This window comes from Primulina huaijiensis, chromosome 10 (genome assembly GCF_012295235.1).
Source record: "Primulina huaijiensis isolate GDHJ02 chromosome 10, ASM1229523v2, whole genome shotgun sequence".
NCBI classification, from domain to species: Eukaryota; Viridiplantae; Streptophyta; class Magnoliopsida; order Lamiales; family Gesneriaceae; genus Primulina; species Primulina huaijiensis.
In genome coordinates this window covers 18,478,019-18,498,990 of record NC_133315.1, presented here as the reverse complement: position 1 = coordinate 18,498,990, position 20,972 = coordinate 18,478,019, and the positions used below count along the sequence as shown (strand labels likewise).

The 20,972-nt window shown below is 33.9% G+C and overlaps 4 protein-coding genes across 11 annotated transcripts; all 4 read left to right on the top strand.

The window, feature by feature from the left end:
• The first annotated feature begins 727 nt into the window (after nt 1-727).
• Nucleotides 728-5,081, top strand: LOC140985727 (uncharacterized). Its single transcript, XM_073453624.1, has 10 exons — nt 728-947; nt 1,337-1,432; nt 1,550-1,624; nt 1,977-2,048; nt 3,050-3,126; nt 3,363-3,451; nt 3,917-4,046; nt 4,276-4,366; nt 4,453-4,518; nt 4,859-5,081. The coding sequence occupies exons 1-10, from the start codon at nt 753-755 to the stop codon at nt 4,976-4,978; spliced, it is 1,011 nt and encodes a 336-aa protein (XP_073309725.1). The 5' UTR covers nt 728-752; the 3' UTR covers nt 4,979-5,081.
• Nucleotides 5,082-5,826: 745 nt separating this feature from the next.
• On the top strand, nt 5,827-9,240 carry LOC140986861 (OVARIAN TUMOR DOMAIN-containing deubiquitinating enzyme 5-like). Of its 6 annotated transcripts, none has more exons than XM_073455231.1 (3): nt 5,827-5,979; nt 7,280-7,392; nt 8,205-9,240. In XM_073455231.1, the coding sequence occupies exons 2-3, from the start codon at nt 7,289-7,291 to the stop codon at nt 9,085-9,087; spliced, it is 987 nt and encodes a 328-aa protein (XP_073311332.1). In that variant the 5' UTR covers nt 5,827-5,979; nt 7,280-7,288; the 3' UTR covers nt 9,088-9,240. The 6 variants fall into 6 exon arrangements, with proteins under 6 accessions (XP_073311332.1, XP_073311335.1, XP_073311338.1 ...); XM_073455234.1 differs by having other exon boundaries at nt 5,837-5,979; nt 7,285-7,392; XM_073455237.1 differs by lacking the exon at nt 5,827-5,979 and adding an exon at nt 6,020-6,037.
• A 644-nt stretch (nt 9,241-9,884) lies between these two features.
• LOC140986876 (transcription termination factor MTEF1, chloroplastic-like) lies at nt 9,885-13,036 on the top strand. Of its 2 annotated transcripts, none has more exons than XM_073455262.1 (2): nt 9,885-10,034; nt 11,316-13,036. In XM_073455262.1, the coding sequence occupies exon 2, from the start codon at nt 11,561-11,563 to the stop codon at nt 12,761-12,763; it is 1,203 nt and encodes a 400-aa protein (XP_073311363.1). In that variant the 5' UTR covers nt 9,885-10,034; nt 11,316-11,560; the 3' UTR covers nt 12,764-13,036. The 2 variants fall into 2 exon arrangements, with proteins under 2 accessions (XP_073311363.1, XP_073311364.1); XM_073455263.1 differs by having other exon boundaries at nt 9,904-10,091.
• Nucleotides 13,037-13,523: 487 nt separating this feature from the next.
• On the top strand, nt 13,524-16,594 carry LOC140986448 (uncharacterized). 2 transcript variants are annotated; one of them, XM_073454704.1, is made up of 3 exons: nt 13,524-13,818; nt 14,149-14,336; nt 15,946-16,594. In XM_073454704.1, the coding sequence occupies exons 2-3, from the start codon at nt 14,196-14,198 to the stop codon at nt 16,384-16,386; spliced, it is 582 nt and encodes a 193-aa protein (XP_073310805.1). In that variant the 5' UTR covers nt 13,524-13,818; nt 14,149-14,195; the 3' UTR covers nt 16,387-16,594. The 2 variants fall into 2 exon arrangements, with proteins under 2 accessions (XP_073310805.1, XP_073310803.1); XM_073454702.1 differs by having other exon boundaries at nt 13,528-13,818; nt 14,172-14,336.
• Nucleotides 16,595-20,972: the final 4,378 nt, after the last annotated feature.

Sequence of the window (20,972 nt, the reverse complement as noted above, 5' to 3'; positions counted from 1 at the left end):
CACAAAAAAGAAGTTATCTAGCGACTTAAAATATGAATGACATGCATGGTAAATTTCTGTTGATAGTAATAGTATAAACTGATTGGATAATGTAATTCACACTTTTTTGTGTGTTATTATATACATTCCATTTTATAAATACAAATATTTTTAATTTCTTCGTATGAATAAGATTAGCCAAATTGATTGTATGAATAATAAATTGTAAAGTTATTTAGAATGTGAATAAAATATAATTCGCTTTTCATATATAAAAGCACCAACAGATCTTGTTGGATTTTCAAAAAATTCTTAGATTTCTATTTTATTTGTATTTAACTATACCAAACGCTAGTATCTCAAATTTAGAATAAAATCTTGGATTCGATCCAACACACCCGTCCCCCAAGTGCGGGAAAAAAATAAAAATCTTTTTAAATTCTTTTATGTAACATCTATTTTATTTTATTAAATTTGTGGACATGACAGTAACCACCTAGGTGGGATACCAATTTTTTCTTCCAATTTTACCATTATATGATACTAATATTACACTTTTGTTTTTTGTTTTTACCATTATATGATATTAATATTAATTTAGTTATCCATAATTTGTCAAATTTCACTTTAATCTATCGATAATGATAAAAAGGAATGTACACATTCAGAATAACTAGTTCTTAATTAATGGGGAAAAAAGGCAAAACTTTGAACTTAATCCCCAACGGAGAAGTGGACGAGATTAAGCCAACGGTATTGTGCTTATCAAATAAATGTCTTTGCAAGGGAAACCAACCACCAACAGAACAGATATGTCAGTTTCTGTATCATCACTCTTCTTCCCTCTGCATAAATCCTCGCCATCGAATTCTATTTTTCTGACAAGACCTACCAAATGCTGGGTCCAAGCTTCTTCATCAGCTGCTCCAGGGATCGATATCTCCAATCTTGAGTCCGCCATAGCGAAGGTTGGTGGGTGTTCATTGTCATTTTGCTCAATTCCTTTTAATTTGATTGCCTAAACATACCCACATAAGCTGTTGTGGATTAGTGTATCTTATGCGTGAAATGTTGATTACCTTTATCAAAATACGATAAATTTATTAGGTACTTGATGTGATTAATATCATGATAATGCTGAATTAATGACGTTGAAGATGGATATATATCTAGTGGATTGTTACGGAAGGATTATTCAATGGGGTTTTGAATTTTAGTGCTAGAAGAATGCTGTTTGATTACTCTCAATTGCCTCCTAATACCCAGAAATAACGTTCACTTGCTCTTTCCTCGGAGAATATGATCGCTAGATGTAGAAATAATTTCTAATTGTAATCGTCTTAATTGTTCGCTTCAGAAAGATAGTGATGAAGTTAAAAAGGAACTCGATCAGTTGACTGAAATTGGTTGGGCCAAAAGGTGGAGCTCTCAACCATATGTATCACGTCGTACGGTCAGTCTCTGCACCAACTTGAAGTCCTGACCGCTAGTTAAGCATTCAATATTTCATGTAACTTACTGTCTGTCAGGATTTAACTTAGTTTTTTTTATTTGAATTTCTACGTCATAGACATCCCTTCGGGAGTTGACATCTCTAGGAATAAAAAATGCAGAGAACCTTGCCATCCCCAGTGTCAGAAATGATGTAAGTTTCAGAACCTTAATTCTTTTTCCATTCCTTGAAGTTATTCAGATTATAGAAAGCTCTTTAACGTACAACGTTGGTTTTCTGTGTACCATTGTTCAATGTATCGAGTCAGAAATTTTAATGCAGAACCATTCCACTGGGTAAAGAACATTTAGTCGTTTGTCGGAACATGCATGGAACATGGAAATAGATTGCAATTGTCATTTGTATATGCTCATGCTTTTTTATTTTATAGTGATCAACAGGATCGAGAATTCCTAGAATAGAGTTGGATGGCATGTGCAATTAGTTTTTAGATTTTGAAAGGAATTTTGTACCCTTTCTGAGTTGATTTTCTTCAGTGACGCAGGCAGCTTTCCTCTTTACAGTGGTTGGAACGACTGGGTTTTTGGGTGTCATTGCTGGTCAGATTCTTCCTGGGGTATCATTCAAGTCCTTCCTATTTGAAATTATTTACTTACGTTTACAGACTCATGATAACAATCAATAGTAGAACTCTAATTTCATCTGAAGAAGTAGCTTTGTGTTGCGTTTTAGGGACAGTAACAAATATACGACTTAGTTTACTTATTCCTATGGATTTGCTTGTTTTCTATGATTATTTTATCGACTATTAGAAGGGATATTCTCACAACGCCAATCTCAAGGATTTTAAGATCAACCATTGAGTAGCTACTGAACTCCTGTTCACAAAGTACCATTCTTTCTAACAACTCTACAAAGTCGAGGTTTTTCTGTTTTTCCATGAAATTTAGATTTTATCTCATTAGGCGTGGTAATTTCCCAACACGTACATTTTCTGCCGAGACACTGAACAATCAACTAAACTGGAATCGAGACTTTCACTACTAAATTCTAAGATACACTTTCTTTAATTTGTCTTATTTTGTCATGATTCTTATTGGTTATCTCCCACATTTACTGTAAATTCAAAGTTCATCAAATAACCATATAAGATAAATATGTAGCAATAAATCGTCATTATTGTGTGGAAGCAGCACCGAAGGGAGAATCTCCAGGATACCTTCCATGATTCTAGTTTTCTGTTCTATGCACAACCATTCTGATTTAGGATGATGCAATGGTATTAAACGACTGAGAAATTGCATAAAAAACATATAAAAAATTTAGAAAGTTTAGCACAGTTTTGACTATTTTTCTGGGTTTCCAGCTCTGGCTACCGTACTGTGCCAAACTTTCTAAATTTATTATATATTTTTTATGCAATTTATCAGTTGTTTAATACCATCAGCCTAAATCAGATTGGTTGTAGGCTGTCGTTTAACCTCTCTAAGCACGCCAAACATTCATTCAGTATGGGGCTCTTATTTGGTAGTGATGCTGCTGCATCTCAAGTGACTTATTTGACCAAAACATATCAAGCCATTTGCATTCTTGGTTCACTATTTTCTTATTTTATAGGATTGGGGCTTTTTTGTGCCATACTTGATTGGCAGCATCTCTTTGGTTGTCCTTGCTATAGGGAGTATCTCCCCAGGGTATGTTATATATATACTATTTGTTCTCACCTAATAAATTAGGGACAAAAGCTGAATTTACGATGAACTAACTTTATCCACTGGGATTTTGCAACAAGAGTAATGGGAAGGTCACAAAATTGTTGGACAACATATTTCAGCAGATTCCCACACTCACACTATGAAGGGGATGAGTGTCACACAAAACCTCTTAAATATGAACCATAAGTTGAATTGTTTAAATTATCTATCCGCAGGTTACTTCAGGCTGCTATTGGTGGGTTTTCTTCGTTTTTTCCTGATTACCAAGAGAGGATCACTAGACACGAAGCAGCTCATTTCTTAGGTATTATGTAATCATTAAGTCAAAAACAAGCTGATGGTGATATAGGAGTGCAATCAAGAAACTACATAAACTTTTATCCTAGGGGGTAGAGATTTTATCTCACTCTATAAACTTATTTTGACGAGACTTATATGATCAATTAAAGTTACTTCAACATGCACAATTTTCACTAGACTGATTCTTTTGAATGTGTATATTCCTGACTGAAAGAGATCAATAAATATGTTTTGGTCAAATTTAAAATGTAACAAACTAATTTATCGTTTTTTTTTTAATATTTCTATCTGTAAATTAAAAGAATTACTCCCTAAGAATTGACTTCAGAATTACTCCCTAAGAATTGACTTACATGGATTTTGGCTTTCTCAGTCGTGGGTCATCTGTTCTAAAACACCGTCTTGTTGCTCACCTCCTGACTAATTTTCTCGCAGCCTGCCTCTTGACATGACGGCTTTCTTATTGTAGTTGCCTACTTGCTTGGCCTCCCTATCCTTGGATATTCTTTGGACATTGGGAAAGAGCATGTAAATCTCATTGATGAAAGGCTAGAAAAGCTTATATATAGTGGGCAGCTTGATGCTAAGGAATTGGACAGGTATCAAGTTCAAAGCAGTTATTACAAACTTCCACAGGCTTGTGAGCATGATTTTGCGGGTGCATGTTTAATCTTGTTAAACTAATCGAAATGCTTGAGGATCATGTTTTTTAACACTTCATGTCTTAATGACACAAAATTTATGATAGTTTTTCATTTTATAATACCTTAGCTTGGTCTGGTACATGTCTTGTGGTTTTAAAATCATAATTAATGTTGTATTTCTTAGGCTCGCAGTTGTAGCAATGGCTGGACTAGCAGCAGAAGGTCTACAGTACGATAAAGTAATTGGTCAGTCAGCCGATCTTTTCACTCTTCAGGTCAGTTCGGCCCACCAAAAAATTTCAAAGTACTCATACTGTGCACTGGTTATCTAATTCTAGTTCACTGTATTCTATCCTTCCAGAGATTTATAAACAGGAGTAAGCCTCAGCTCAGCAAAGATCAGCAGCAAAACCTTACTCGATGGGCGGTAAGTTCTTTAATTTTGCCAGTTTGTTCATTTCAAATTCTTCATTGTACACCCTGATGCTAGATTTTCCTCTAAACCAATCCAACCCGTGCCATGTATTACCTTCATTAACTCATGTCTGCCGCATGATTCTAATAGAACGTGTGACAAACATCCAGTTCAAGTAGCCTCTCTCCTTTCCGTCTTCGCTCACCTATTGCTTTTTCTTTGACAATCAGTTGTATGTGGTATCATTCAAATCCATGATCTAAGTCATAGGAACTAACTGATGGCCGACTGTTAGTCAACTTTGTGTTGATGGAAAACTTCATCAAATGACAATAATGGGATTATTTTGCAGGTATTATTTTCTGCTTCCCTAATTAAAAATAACAGGGTGCTGCATGAAGCTCTAATGTCGGCAATGTCAAAGAAGGCAACAGTCCTTGAATGCATTGAAGCAATTGAGAAAACTGAGTAGATTCATTATGTTTCGATAGAATATAAACTAAAAAAAATAGGAAGCATAAAATGCTTGATTTGATTATATTATTATTGTTGTTTATACATATAAAAAAAACTACTGAATTGTAAGTCAGCCACCAAAAAAAAAAAGTCGCATTTTTGAATGAATCATTAAACGTTGATCCTTATGTTTACATTAAAAGTACACATCAATTAATAAAAACTTATAACATTAATTCTTTTACTGACTTTACTTAAATATTTTAATTAGCTTTTAATATCCAAATGTTTTTAATTTCAGAAAAAAATATATATTAAACAAGGATCTATACTAATATACTAGCTATTTGGCACACGCGGTGCGTGTGTATGGTTTTTTTTATTAATTATCGAGAGACTAAAGTGAAATTTGACAAATTATCGAGGGACTAAAGTGTTATTTGAATAGTCGTAATTTAAAAAAAATAAAAAAATGTTTTTTTGAAATTTTAAAAAAATGTAATTGTGATATAAAATAAGGGCAAAATTGAGAAATAAAAAACAGACCAAGTTTTTTGTCACTGTTAGAGAGATTCTTAATAGATAGTAATATATGTATATCAACTTTTGAAAAATCATTATTCCTTGCAAAAAATGACTATTAGAATAGCTTGAAATAAGTAGTCGATAAAATTTTGGTATAAGTTTTGTTACTCACAAATATTCTAATAATTATTTTAATTTATCATACGAGGGAAGGATAATTTGAGAAAAATAATCTAGATTCCAAAACTATTGGGTTTTAGCATGAAAATTGTATAAAATGAGTTAGCAAGATGCAAACTTTTTGTAGGGTTTGTCCAGTGAAATTTTTTCTAAACGAGTTGTAATTGTAAGGTAATTTTTCTGAATAAGGAAATATAGAAAATTGAATAAGAAGGAAAAAATAAATCAAGGCGATTTCATCAGACCAAAACCCTTTCCCAGTCCCGATTCTACTTCTCTCTAAAATCGGCTGACGTCTTGCTTATAAGTCAGGTTATACTTTGTCTTCGCCTCCCTTTCTCTTTGTATCACTTTGTCTGTGTGTATATGTGTATGTATTTCTGTGCATATCTGTATATATTGCAAGAATACAGTTGAAAACTTTACCATCGGGGTCTGTTTTTCATCTGTTGCTGTTTACATGGCCTTAACCACCTCGATATTCGGTTGCTATATGGCTTTTCTTTATCGGGTTTTAGTGGAAATTTTAATGTTGTACTCATCCTAGGATGTGGGCTAAGCTCGACTTAATTAAGGAAAAAAGAAAAAGATTTGATCTTTTGTTGGTATCTGTTGAATTATCTTATTATTATTAATGCCGGTGCAGGTCTTATTTTGTAGTTCTTGAATTGGCAACCTTTACGGCCTTTGTTGTTCACTGAGTGGTAGTTTAAATTTCTGTTTGTCACTGGTCCTTTTTAATTTTCGTTGTTCTGCATCGTGGATTTTGACTTCTCATGTTGTCATATTGTTTACTTTGGTGCGTTACTATGTGAACAGAGTTCTAATATGTTTTACTAAAATTGTCGTGTAAGTTTCATTCTGGTTACCAGAAAAGTGATGCAATATTGTGTTTATTGCTATGTAAACTGAAAAGCTCCTAAAACTTTTTCTGCCTAAGTTTCTCTGACATGTAACTCTCCTTCGTAATTTCTCAAGTGTAATCATGCGTCCAAACATCTTCATTTCTTAAAAGATCTTTATCATGATCTTGTTTGAATGTGAGCTAAGGAGAAAAGATTGGAGATGTAGAAAATTAGTAAGCATGTCGAGTTGTAAAAGCATACGAAGAGTTCTATGTTTGCTTGCTGAAAATCGATGGGTGGACCTTTGTTGATGAGTTATATTTTGGTATGTTTCTTTGATTTTGTTTGTTATTCCGAGTGCCCTATGAAGTTAGTTAGATGCTAAATATTTAGTTCATGCATGCGAAATGGATGGTTAGAACGCCGTAAATAATAATGAAATTTCATTTTTAAATGAAGGTTTTTTCTGTAAGATTGGATTGTATCCACCCGATGCTAATCTAGACGAATATCTGGAGTTGATCTTGATATGTCTTTAACAAGTGATATCGATTATGTTGGAGATGTTGCATAACTTACAAACTCATCATACAGATCCAATCATACCCTTTTAACATCCAAGACCAATTTGTGTTCTTAAACTAACTTAATTTTTGGCATTTCATGTTCTTATTCTCTCTTTTTTATTACTCTCCTCTTTTGTGTTAGCCTTGAAATCTTGATTGATGTAAATTGCTCCCGATATTGATTGAACAACTGGATTTCAGGATAGATAAATGGCAGATACAACTACAGAGGAAGATACAATGTCCAAGGAGGTTTCAGAAAATGCAGTTCCAGAGAAGCAAGAAACTCGTGAAGAGATGCTTTCCAGACACAGGTGAATGTAGACACAGTCACACACGCTCATGGATGCATCTTCATATTTAAATGGTTTTTTCTAACCTTGTTGCTTTTAAAGAACGAATAGTTCAGTGGTAATAAATGCGAGAATATCTACTTCCATAATCTCGTTGGTTTTTTTACTTTGCAACGACCCAAGATTTAATCCCATAGATATGATAAATATTTCGTGAATAAACTTAATGAATTAATTACCTCTCGATGATCTTGGATGATATCGATGTCATGAATAATAAATCTCATGTAATGGATCAACTCGTTGCCTTTATCCACACCCAATTTAAATTTGGATTTTCGAACCAATTTATCCAAATTCCGTGTGTTTGCTATTTGTTTCCTTGTTTTCTTCCTATAACTCATGTTGCGTTTTACTTGGATAATCCTTTGTTGAAGTATCACTAGATCGCCTTTCCACCAGTCACATAGTTGCAGACCTAAACAAACAATAAGTGAGAAATGGAAAACATAGGACAGAAAAAAGAAACAAAGACACTTTTTTGCTTTGGGAATGAAATTATTCTCCCCGATCCCTTTCTATAAATGGGTTAAATGAATTGATGTAGTTGTTGGATTATTTCCATCAGAACTGGAGGCTGATTTGTTTGGTATCTGGTAGATTTGGTTGCAATATTTTCTTGCTCTAGTTGCTATTGCTGTGTATTAAATCTCTGAAGCTTTGAATTAGATGATTGTTACAATTGTTGACCATCAAAGAGCTCTTTGATTATGTTTTTTTTTTTCGGACAATGAAATTTGGTATGAGCTCAAGTTGAATTTGTTGAATTGCAGAAAAGAGACCAATGATCTACAGAACAAAGAAGTTGCATTAAAAAAGGCCTCGGCAAAAGGTAGCAAGGCCGAACAGAAAGCCAAGAAGAAGCAAGTTGATGAAGAGATATCTAGACTTTCAACAAAGCTTAAAGAAGCACAAGCCAAGGAATTGGCTTCGTTAGGCTACAATGGCAATACAGATAAACAAAAGGGAGATATCGACAATCTTGTGAACGCAATTGCCGGGGTTTCGGTCACGAATCAAGCCGAGCAGTCGCCAAAACCAAATAAGCACGCAAAAAGACGTGAAAAAAGAGCCCAGGAGGAGGCAGCCAGGGAACGTAGAATTCAAGAAGAGCAGAGCCTGATTGTAAACGATCGAATTATTGAAGACGAGAAGTTAGAACGGAAACTCGAACCCCTTGGATTTACAGTCAATGAAATAAAAGCCGACGGCCATTGTCTCTACCGAGCTGTTGAGGACCAATTAGCCCTCTGTTCTGGAGGCTCCTCTCCTTGTACTTACCAAGAACTTCGGGAAATGGTAGCTAGTTATATGCGGAAAAATGCATCAGATTTTCTACCCTTTTTTCTCTCCGAGAATGCTGCAGATGGAGAATCTGCAGATTCCATTATTGAGAGGTTTGAAAAATATTGCAGGGACATCGAGTCTACTGCGGCATGGGGAGGACAACTAGAGCTCGGTGCTCTAACCCATTGTTTAAAGAAACACATCATGATATATTCAGGATCTTTTCCTGCTGTAGAAATGGGGAAGGAATACAAGCAAATTAATGGAACCGGCTCATCGTCAAAGTCGAGTATTCTACTGTCGTTTCACAGGCATGCTTTTGGGCTTGGTGAGCACTATAATTCTGTTGTTCCCGCTACGACTCAATAGTTGATATTTAGCCATGCTTGAGTTGAAGCTAACTTACTGTTGTCCTGTTTCTTTAGCCATTTTTTTTCTTATTATTGCAGATTTTTTTTCACAAACTACTATTTTTACTTGGTCATGTATTTTATGATAGAGAAGTAATACAAATTTATTAAATACTACAACTGTTTATTAAATTTTCAAAAAGTTTCATGTACTCAGAGTAAAAATCTAAGCGACAATGGATATCGATTCGAAAATCGTTACCTTCATATGTGTATCAAATGAGAAATCTTTGCCGACAAATCAAAGGATTTCAATTTAATATTCTAGGAAAATTACAAATTTCTATTTTCAACTTACAAATGAATTTGATCTTTGCCCTTTTAATTTGTGTATACAAATACACGTAATAAAATGTGGACCGAAGGAATAAAATCTGTTGTTGATTCAATGACGCCCGCTACGACCTGTATGCCTTTTTGTTCGCCGGATCGATTATTGTGAACAGATGAATGTGGTGATGATAAGCAATGCAGACGAGTTTGAAAATGGAAAGAGCTATGGATTTGATGAGAATTCTAAGAGGGTCATGGCAAGTATTGGGGAGCATAGGTTCGAGTGGTAGATTTTTTTAAATGTGAGAAATATATAAATCAATTAATATGAACTGTTTGAGTATTTTAAATGTAAAATGTTTTGAAATCCCTACCTTTATATTTTTATAATAATTAATTAATATAATTAAGAGATTATTTCCTAAAAATATAGCAATTTGAAATCCTTTCCTTTCAAGTCGGTAATCCCAATACAACTAAGGGAAGAGGCCAATATACGATTTCTATGATCTTGTGGGCTCCAATGGCAATTTTACCTCAAATTCATTTACCCTCCCATATAAGGGCAAACTTTGCTCGGTCGTCGCGGCGAAGGTGTACCTCCAAATTCCCTTACTGTTTAATCATTTACAGGTACTTTCATTTTTGCTGTTTCTGAATTTCTTCGGATGAGTTCTTGAATTTGGCGAAGTAAGCTGCTGCATTTTTGTCTGTTAATCCGTCTATTGAAAAAATTTTGGGCTTTTTTTTTTATCCGGGTTTCTTAGGGTAAAATTCTGGATTTTGGTGATTGATGGTGATTCTAGGCAGTGGTTTCGAGACTTGTTCTGATTACTTGAACTTTCACAAAGTCTATAAATATGGAGTATATCTAATCTGTACAATTCATCTAGCACTCTTACTTTATAATCTGTGTTTTTATGTTCTGCGCTCTCAGTTCTGTTTCAGTTCATTTAAAATATGATAACTTTCAGGTACTAATTCGGCTGAAAGTGGTTATTTGTGATTTGTTGCTTTTGATTTTTACCATTATAAGTCGGCAAAAGGACGTTAATTTGAGTTTCAAAGCACCTTTGATCTTTTTTTAAGAAAATTGTGATTAAATCACTCTGTACTGGTAACTCTGTCTGGTAGAATTAATTATAATTTTGTGTCTACTGAACCGGATTTTGGTAACCGAGGATCAACTACTGTTCTTGATGAACTGGGGTCAAGGTGTCCACCACTTGGAGTACAAGTCCTTGTCAACACTGTCTATGGTTTTCCTTAAGTTCTTCAAGGAAGTAGGAATGGGCACTTCCGCTGTATTCGTAAACTACAGCTTTGAGGCTGAGTCCTTACTGGTATTCTGGTCCTACGATTAGAATACTGACTACCAACTGAGGACTTTAGAATTGGCCTCGCTGCTTGTGTATTGGTTCTGCTAGAAATGCCCGCTCTAGCACTAAGCTCATTTATCAATTTGTTTATTGAGTTTAATATTTTTGTAATCTTCGTAACTTCGTTTAAACCGTATCCAATAGTTTTAGTGTTTATATAGTCCTTGTATTTTGTGATTTTGCCAATGGGGGAAATTGTGTGATCAAGATATAGTCTTCCAACTTTCAATCTGGACAAACTGGAAAGTGGACACTTCTGCTTTTCTATGTTATACGTGTATTATTAGTAGCACTCAAAAGTATGCAAATGCACCTGAAATTAAGTAGCTATAAAGGTTAGGTTTTTTATCATACAAATCCAGAGGTTTGGTTCAAAGGTTTGGTTTGGTTCAAAGGTTTCGTCTTTGGGTGTTGTTTCCTGCTCGTTACAAATTGATTGTTCCATATATGACAGCTGAGCTTGGATTTTTTGGATTTTGGTGAATTCTTGGACGTTCAAACTGATTTTGGTTTTTTCGTAATTTTGATTGTTCAGGTGGCCAACGGGTATTGCGCATCTGTTGAGAGTTGAGTCCATCTTGATCTTTCTGTTTCATTTTCTTATATAATTTACTGCTGGTTATATACTGCTTTCCATGTCCTCGAAATACTTAGATTCAGCTTCTTTATACCGAGCTTAGAAATGTTTAGGATAGTCATGTCTGGCATCAATAACAATTCATTACCTGTTTAAATCTAAATCCTCTAGCTCCTTGAAAGTTTAAAATAAATCCATAGATCATGTTCACCCTCCGCTGTCACTCACGTTTATCTTCCTATTTTCACAATTTCCACTCGAACCCCACCAACCGACTTTCCCCATTGATTAATTTTTTATTCTCTCTCTCTTTGAACCGCACCTACTCGTCAACCCCACGCTCAAATTCAGAAAACCATGCTTTGTTTAATTTTTTGACTGACTTTTTGAAGAGTCCCAAACAGAGAGCTCTTGCCATTACTAGCCGCTTTTCACATGTCAAATCCTATAACAAACCTCAAGCGGCTATTGATTTTCTCAAAACTCATGGCTTTTCAGACACTCAAATCAGATCATTGCTTAATATTCATCCTAAGCTTCTTCTATCTGATGTTGAAAAGATTCTTAAACCAAAGTTCGTATATTTTCAAGAACTTGGCGTCCCTAGACCTCATCTCGCTATGTTCATTTCCAAGAACCCGATGCTTCTCAGTAGCAGTTTGAATAAAAGGCTGAAGCCTGCCATCGAGCTCATCAAAAAAGTTCTTGAGCTTAACCAACCGGAGAGCAGTAAATGTAATATTAATGATGACCTGGTTCGTATCCTTTCGAGGTACACTTGGGTGATTGGGCCTGAATCAAAATTGTTATCTAGCGTCAAATATTTGGAAAGTTGTGGTATTGTCGGATCTCAATTGGTCGTCCTTTTGAAGAATGAGCCACGGCTCTTTTTTGGTGGTGAAAGCAAACTCAAATCTCTTATTTCAAGAGTTACCGAACTGGGATTTGTTATGGGTTCAAGAATGTTGGTTCACGGTGTTCGTGCTTGTTATGGTAATCGCGCTGAGACTCTCCATAAGAAGTACGAAGTGTTTCAAAGCTTCGGTTTTTCCAAATTGGAATGTGCAAAAATGATTATCAAGTCACCCAATCTCTTCAAATCGTCAGAAACACGATTAAGATGTGGAATTGAGTTCTTCTTGAGCACTCTTATGCTCGACAAATCCGTGATTGTTTTTTCGCCATATATTTTGATGTATAGCATGGAGAAGAGAATATTACCTCGACATAGAGTTTTTCAAGTGGTGAAATCGAAGAGGCTTGTAAAAAGATTACCTAGTATTTCAACTATGTTATGCGTGTCAGTTGAGAAGTTTATGAAGAGGTATGTTTTGAGGTTCAAGGATGATGCTAAAGAATTGATGTTAGCTTACAAGGGCCCCCTTTCCGAGCCTTCAAAAGTATAGAAACTGAATACAGCTTTTGTGGCTTTCAACCGCGTATACATTGAGCTGGTTGCCAATTTATTTCCCTTTCGTTGATAGTTTGTTTTGTGTGGGAGATGAGACTAATTTATTGACTATTTAACAGTACTTGCGGTTTTAGGAGCTTCGAATTGGTAATTTTTTGTATGCATATTAGTTCATTGTTCTTTATATTGACATAAACGTGCAATAGGTATGTGTTGAATCGAATTGCGGACTTTATGGGAAATACACGTCCGTAATTCGTCTCTCTATTAACAATACTCTTATATGATATGTCGTGTAAAAGATATCGAATTTGTTATTGTTCGTTCACTGTTTGGTTTGTACGATGAGATGATAAAAAATAACGTGGACCAAACTTCTTCCTAACTCTTTAAGATTGTTGCTGACAGATTCGACAAACATCGATCTTCTTGTCCATGCATGTGTACTCCCAAAATTATTTTTAGTATGCCCATGAACGGAGATGGGGCGAATAGGTTTGATAGTATCTTTTTATTTATTATAAAATTTGGATTTGAATAATTAACTAGTTAAGTACATTAAAATAAATGTGTGCAATAAATAATATGTGAGTTAAACAAAAATAATTTGCGGGTGAAACTTATGTGGACTGAAATCCTCATTTTACATTTTTAACTTCTTTATTTATCATTATTAACAAAAGAAAAAGAAAGTCCAAAGTGAAAACTGCTGAAATTAATAATTAATAAATAAAACAAACTTATGCACATCTAACCCACACCTAATCACCGGGCAGCTTTTACTACAGGATATTTTGCCCATCTCGCTTGTTTTTAACGCTGCCCGATTCCCCTCTGGGAAGATTACGGTCAGCTCACCAAGAATCACCACAACACCGAGCTTCTTTTCCTGCAGATACAATAATATAATTACATCTTCCTGTCTCTGTAGTTTTCTCTGCTTGATCGGACGGCCCAGAATGAAAGTTGGCTCTAATCTCTGCTTCTCCGCCTTTTAGCTCTCTAAACCCTTAGATCTCCTCAATCAAACCTCAGATCTGCGCACTCCGGGTAAGAATTCTCCATAAACCCTGAATTTAACTCATAATATGTAGTTTTTTGCTTTAATTTCAGCTCGATATACTCAGATCTTTGTATAATTTGTCATGATTTCTCAAATTTGCAACTGTGAAGGCGAAATCTCTTGTGTGATATTATTTTACTCGATTTCAAGTTTCCGCAGTAATTTTACTGACGCGAGGTTTTTCTCGTTCCATGAAATCAACGAATCAGCTAAAATTATATAATTGGAAAGTGGTGCTCTGTCTTCTTCGCCGATTACCTATTTTTAATTATTATTATTATTATTGTAGAGATATTTCTGGTTAGTAATCTTGGTAGATCTAACGGTCAGTATTTCGTAGGTGGGTTTTGTTGTGGTTTTAGTCATGGAGAAGATTAACTGCGGTACAGTGGCCGAGATAACTATGGTTAAGCAGAGCGTACTAATATGCGCCGGTCGTGAAGCGTGGTTGGTGGCTTTGCTGGTTTCTGCCCTGCTTAAATCTCAGCTTTTAGGCCTTAGTCAGGTACCAGATCTCACTTCACTTTGTCTTATTTATTTATTTTATTTATAAGAAATATATATATTTTTTAATCGTGTTGAAGCAGCTAAATCAAAAGAAGAAATTTTTAATTTTTGTGCATATTTTGATTACCCTTTTATTTAAGCATAATTCGCAGTGAAATGGCTTTTCTATAAATTGTCCAAATATCTTGTTTATTTATTGTTTTTGGAGTTTTTGAGTCAAATTTTTTAGAAATTAGCACAATTTTTACTTCCCTTTTTTCTATACGGAGGATTTTCGAGATCTAGATCCTTTGATGGTATTATTTTCAAAATTTCATATCTATATTATTCTATAAATTCATTTTTCCGGATTTATTTTTTCCTCACATGAATTTGACAAAACTTTGTGTGAGACGGTCTCAAAGGACGTATTTTGTGAGACAGATCTCTTATTTTGGTCATCCATGAAAAAATATTAATTTTTATGCTAAGAGTATTATTTTTTATTGTGAATATCGGTAGAGTTACCCGTCTCACAGATAAAGATTCGTGAGACTCCATGACCCATGAATTTTCTATGACACAAGTGATTTTTTATCCAAGTGTTTAATTTTAAAATATCATGTAGAAATTTATAAGTTATTTTATAAAATATTTAACACGAACTTGACCAAAACATATTCTTCGATTATATTTAGTTATTCGAAATATCCGGTTTAATTGACGGCCGATATGGTTACATTTATTTTTATTCGGTTTATTTCTTTTATCAGCTGTACGATAGCTGGCCATTTCGAATATTCCAAACCAAGATCCTTATATGCCAAACATTATAATATAATAAAAATTATTTCAAACTAAATATATATTATAATTCTGATATTAGGTTTTTTCGTAGAAGAATTTTTTCGGTATGGGACACATCACCCACTTTGGGGGTTAATTAAATAACTAAAAATATCTTCAATGTCTTAGGCCGGAAGGACCCAACTGAAATTGGATTTGTTACTCAATTTTTTGTCACAGTTATCTTTTGTAGGATGCAAACAAACGAAATCAAGCACGAGTCATCTATCAGAATAATTTTAGTTTCAACTCGGCACGAATGAATAATTAGATGTATTCGAGCTCGACTCCAATTTATAATTTCAAACACAAATATGATAATAATCAAATCAATTTTAATAATTTTGCTAGGAGGTTTGATTCTTTATACCTTGATCTTGAGGGTGATATCTTGTTCTATGGCATACTAACCTCGTGATTTAGTCGTTCTTTTGGCTTTGTTTAATTTCCTGTTTTCAACACAACTATATTTACCGTGGAACATGTAATATTTTATTTTATCGAATAAAGGAGCAAGAGGGACTCCCGTAAAGCCTATCGAAAGTATTATATTTCCATTCAAAAAAAAAAAAGTGTCACATTCATGGCATGGTAACTTATGTTTTTCATCTGCCATATTATGATACTTGTCTTTAAATATTAAGCCATGCTGCACATGTAGTCGTTATAAGACTCTATTGTTTTTTTGAAAAATTGACTCGTAGTTGTAATATATATCTCCTGAGCAAAAGTTGATACTCTGATAACTTTTTGTTCTTTGGGATTTTTTTTCTATGTTTAAGGAATGCATGAAGCTATTGGAAAACCAACCTAAGCTGAGGGGAGATGGTGAAGGTGATGAGGTAGTTGATGCTGGGGACAAGGATACTGATGAAGACGAAGACGGTGAAGGTGATGACGACGACGATGAGGATGATGAAAGAATCCCTGACCCTAACGGCAACAAAAGTGGCCCCACAAAGGGTCGCGGAGGAGGACCAACTAGCGGTGCTCGGGAAAATGGTGAAGATGAAGACGATGAACCGGAGGATGGAGGCGATCCCGATGAGGAGGATGATGATGACGACGACGGCGATGATGATGAGGATGATGATGAAGATGCAGAAGACGGTGGCGATGAGGAAGGAGTCGTTGAGGAAGAAGATGACAAAGAAGATGAGGATGATGAGGATGAAGACGAGGAAGAGGAAGACCTCCAACCACCTAAGAAGAGGAAGAAGTAATTTAATATATAACCACGATAATAATATAACCTAGACCAACTTTGTGCCTTGGCGAGGTGAATTTAGGATTTATGTTTTCGTTTGAAATATGTCTCAAGCATGGTGTAGACTCTGGTGTATGAGAAGTGATTCCTAATATTCATTAGGGTTAAATTGCAATTGGAAACTAAACCACGGGAGAGATGATATTTAATTTTCTTCAATATTACTTCCCAAGCCATTTGATAAATGTTAGATATCTCATTTGGATTTTCCCATCTTGCTTTAGCTTTACTTGCAAATTCATTCCATGTGTTTTTCTATATTTCTATATAACAAATACAAAAATTTATATTTCTCTGCGATTTTGATAGATTCATAAATAATAATAAAATTTGACACATATTGAGAACCATAATCACTATTTTCCTAACAAATATACATAGGTATCATAAGTTTTAACATTTCGATTTAGTTCACATTTGCTTGTTATCATCCATCTGTCCCTTCTCCTTTTCATTTATAAATAATACTCTCAAGCATAAAGGTTTAGATGACAAGCGGCATATGGACCACAGATACAAATAATTAAATTATGAGTGACTTTAATTGGACTTTAACACGTGTCGCTAAATAAAATCTTAGGAACCGAGGAAGAAAGACCAAGAAAAGGGATATAATTTTATTTATTTCTTATATTATGAATCTTATTTTTAAAATACTTTGATTTTCTATAGTTCTGATGCTTGAAAATATTAGATACCATGATATAACTAATTTCAGTCTCGATTTTAATTGCATGAACGTTATATTTATTTTCAAAGAAATTTAAAAAGTTTTTTTAAAATAGTTGAAAAAAATTAAAATTGTCATAATTATTTTGCAATTATATAAAAGTAATCACTATAAATTATAAAGTCAGCATAATTAATAGTCAAAACTAATGGCTACTTTCCGGCCCGTGGTATTCGAGAGTAAGTGACCAAAAGAAAGAAAGAAAGAAAAACTAGCGTCGGTCGGTGGCAGGTGACAATATTTGAGTTTTAATAATATTAAAAAAAATTCTCGTCCACATATCATGATGCACCTGGCAACCTTATCCATTAATTTCCCTGACCCGGTAGAAATATATATATATATATATATATATATATAGATATCAAGAAATCATCGGAATGAAGCACCCAAAAGTATAAAAAGTACTCCATATTCAAGAAGATCAAGAAGAAGAGATAATGGCAGATATAGCAATTTTGGTTGGAGAAGAATATGAAAGGAGGGTAAAAATCTCGAGAAAAAGTGGCGAAGATATTGAGTTCTTGTCTTGTGTGGGAGTGTTGGGGAAGACTTTGAAAGGGTATTCGTATTCTTTAATTAGAGACAGTTATCACAAGGCGATCAACGGTCACCAGAATTTATTCAAGAATTTGGCCATTGAAGAACCCAAATCGTCCATTAGTCTTGCTGTTACATATGGCTTCTTTTCCGCTTGATTAATAATGTTAATATTTGTATAAGTTATGGTTTTTCCTAGTACTGGAGAACTGTATAATGTAATGTATACATGTTTATATTTTTTTTTGTAAAATTTAAATTTATTTGATGTTGGAAGTGATTAACAAATGACAATAAAAATATATTGAAATACATGAATTTGAAATATGACCATCCAAATACAACATGAGAAAATTCAAAAATCTTGTGTGTATCTTTTTACGGATTATTTTATGTTATACCGGGAGTATTTCACTTTTTATACTGTGGTCAAATGTTAGTAAATAGATAATAAACAAAGAGTGGGTTTCATGTGAGACCATCTCATGGATCTTAATCTGTGAGACAGGTCAACCCTATCTATATTCACAATAAAAAGTGATACTTTTAGCATAAAAGTAATATTTTTTTATGGATGACTTAAATAAGAGATTCGTCTCATAAATACGACCCGTGAGATCGTCTTACACAAGTTTTTGTCATAAACAAATATCTATTTTCATAAAAATGTGAGAAATTGGATATCAAAATATAGGGGGGGGGGGAACACTTTCAATAGCATAAACTAACATCCTTCTTCACTCCCTCCTGAAATTTGGGCACGCTGATAGAATTCCATGTTAAATTTAATTTAGTTGAATTGACGTCAATTAGGTGTATATATTTGGAAAATAATTGGAACTTGAGGTATGTTATCTTACTTGACTTTACTTCTGTATAATTAAAATAATTTAAGGGATCACAGTTCAAAGCTGTCCTTAAAAAGAAAATTTTAAAAATTACTCTTTTTAGACATTGTAAACACTCTTTTAATTTTCAAATTAATTACTTTTGCATCCTGACTCAATTTGGGAGAACTAACTAGCTAGTTCTTTGTTGAAATCTTTTCCTTTCCTGGAAACAATAGATAGTAGTACTAAATATGGAAATGCATTCGGAATCAAATAACAAAGAATATATATATTAGACAATTGGTATGTATATATAGGAGTCATGCCAAATAATGATCTAGTTTTCGTGGAGGTGATATTGCTTTAATATAATCACAAGATGAAACCAAGAATCACAACTAACATCCCTGACGATTGTCTACGCTAGTGGAATAGGTGTACTTGTGATCAATTTACAAGTTTTATCCCTATAAACACATTTTTCAGTGAGTCCGTCACATAAAATTTGTCTAGTATGATTGACCTCGTTGAAGTGAATTGCAGGCTACTGCGTTGAGCATGAAACTTTATTCAGTGTGCACATACGGGTAGTGGCTGTGGGTCTCCCGTTAAGTTAAAAAAAAGTAAAAAAAAAAAAATCACAACTAACATTTTTCACTATGAGTATGATTATACGGAAACTACAAACGCTACATAATCTTATTACCAAAAACAACTACAAACGCTACATAATCTTATTACCGAAAACAAATAAGATGAACTGACCTTTTATTTTTATGGACAAAGAGTAGGAAGGAAGATGAAGTCTATTTCCAAACAAAACATATAAGAGAGGAATTGAATTGGAATGTATATATCTTCGATTAGTTCATAATACTCAATTATATACCAGGAAAAGGGAAAAGGCAACGGCCCAAACGAAAGGCCCAATTTAAAGTTATCAAGGAATTAAAGAAAAATTGTTCGAGGGTTACTTACATATTAAATATCTTTTAAAACTCATCAAATTCAATCATTCAAAAAGTTTAAAGTTTTGAAACAATACAAGATAAATAATAATTATAATGATAATGGTAATGTAAGAAGGAAAACAAGACAAATAAATATTGTGCAATTAAATTTTGGGAAGGATGTGTTCTCCTCAAAAGTGCTAAACTCAGTCATTGAAACAGGTTGTTCGAAGCATGTTTGTTCATGGGACCGCCAACATTAAGATTGGGTTACCATGTTAACCTTAGCCTTATTAAGACAACATGTCAGTATAAACTGACAACTCAGATTTTATTTACTCATTTCCATTTACGTTTCAAACATTATTTCTCAATGAATAGATATGTCAAAACGAGTTAGTTACATCCGTCCAACCCCATCTTACATCATAAAATAGGTGGGTTGGGTTGATAATTTCTCAACTCGCCAAAATCCACCCCGATGAAGACATCTGGATTGAGATAATTCAGTTTTATTTCAGTTAAGCTATTTTTGTTCTGATCCTGTAAACTTCGAGATAGTCTCATTCAACTTTTTTTTAATGACGTGAAGACCTGCAACTATTACATTTCGGTGTGTACCGGATAAATCATTGGACTAACACAATAAAATACTTCAAGTAAACCAAATCTGATGTCGTTTGATAATATATTATAGATCTTATCCCAACCTCGTGAATCCAATTGTCATCTCCCACCCCTTTTTTAGCACTGGATAAATGAGTTGCAATTATTTTGTCCTAATATACATGCAGTGAGTACATAATCATTGAGCCAAAATTAGCTTTCTATCTGTAAATAAACTTCAAGTAAAATTAAATTTTTGTGATCTTCGAAAGGGAGGTGGGTCACAATATCCAAACAAAGCCGTAAGATTTAATATTATGTCGCCCTGATTCTCGTGAAGCACAGGATGCTTATTGAATGATATGAAAGGTATTTCCACGTATACAATTTTATAAATTTAAGGATAAGTTATAACATATAGCTAGGTTAATTGTCCCAATCTCAATAACGTTGTGAAATGGAATTTAGTCTATTCTAAAAAGGATGTAATTTAAAAATTATTTAACATTTTGAGGAAAAAATCGCATTTTAACACATATGTTAATATGAGCATGTGACACACATGTAATGATTTCGATTCGATTTTGTTAGTTGTCCCACATCGGTTGGATAAAATACCTGGGAGTTGCATATATGGATTTGGACAATCATCTCCCATTGAGCTAGCTTTTGGGGTTGAGTTAGGTTCAAGTCTCAATCTTAACCGATTTTATCGAACTTGATACTTAATTACATATATATATATATATATATATAAATGACATCTTTTATTAAGATATCTAAAGTTAACTAGGTCCATGGAAAATTACTCCATAATCAAGATAGGTTCTCATTTCTAATTTAAAGTGCTCTAAAAATTTCATCATACTATTATTGACTCGAGCGT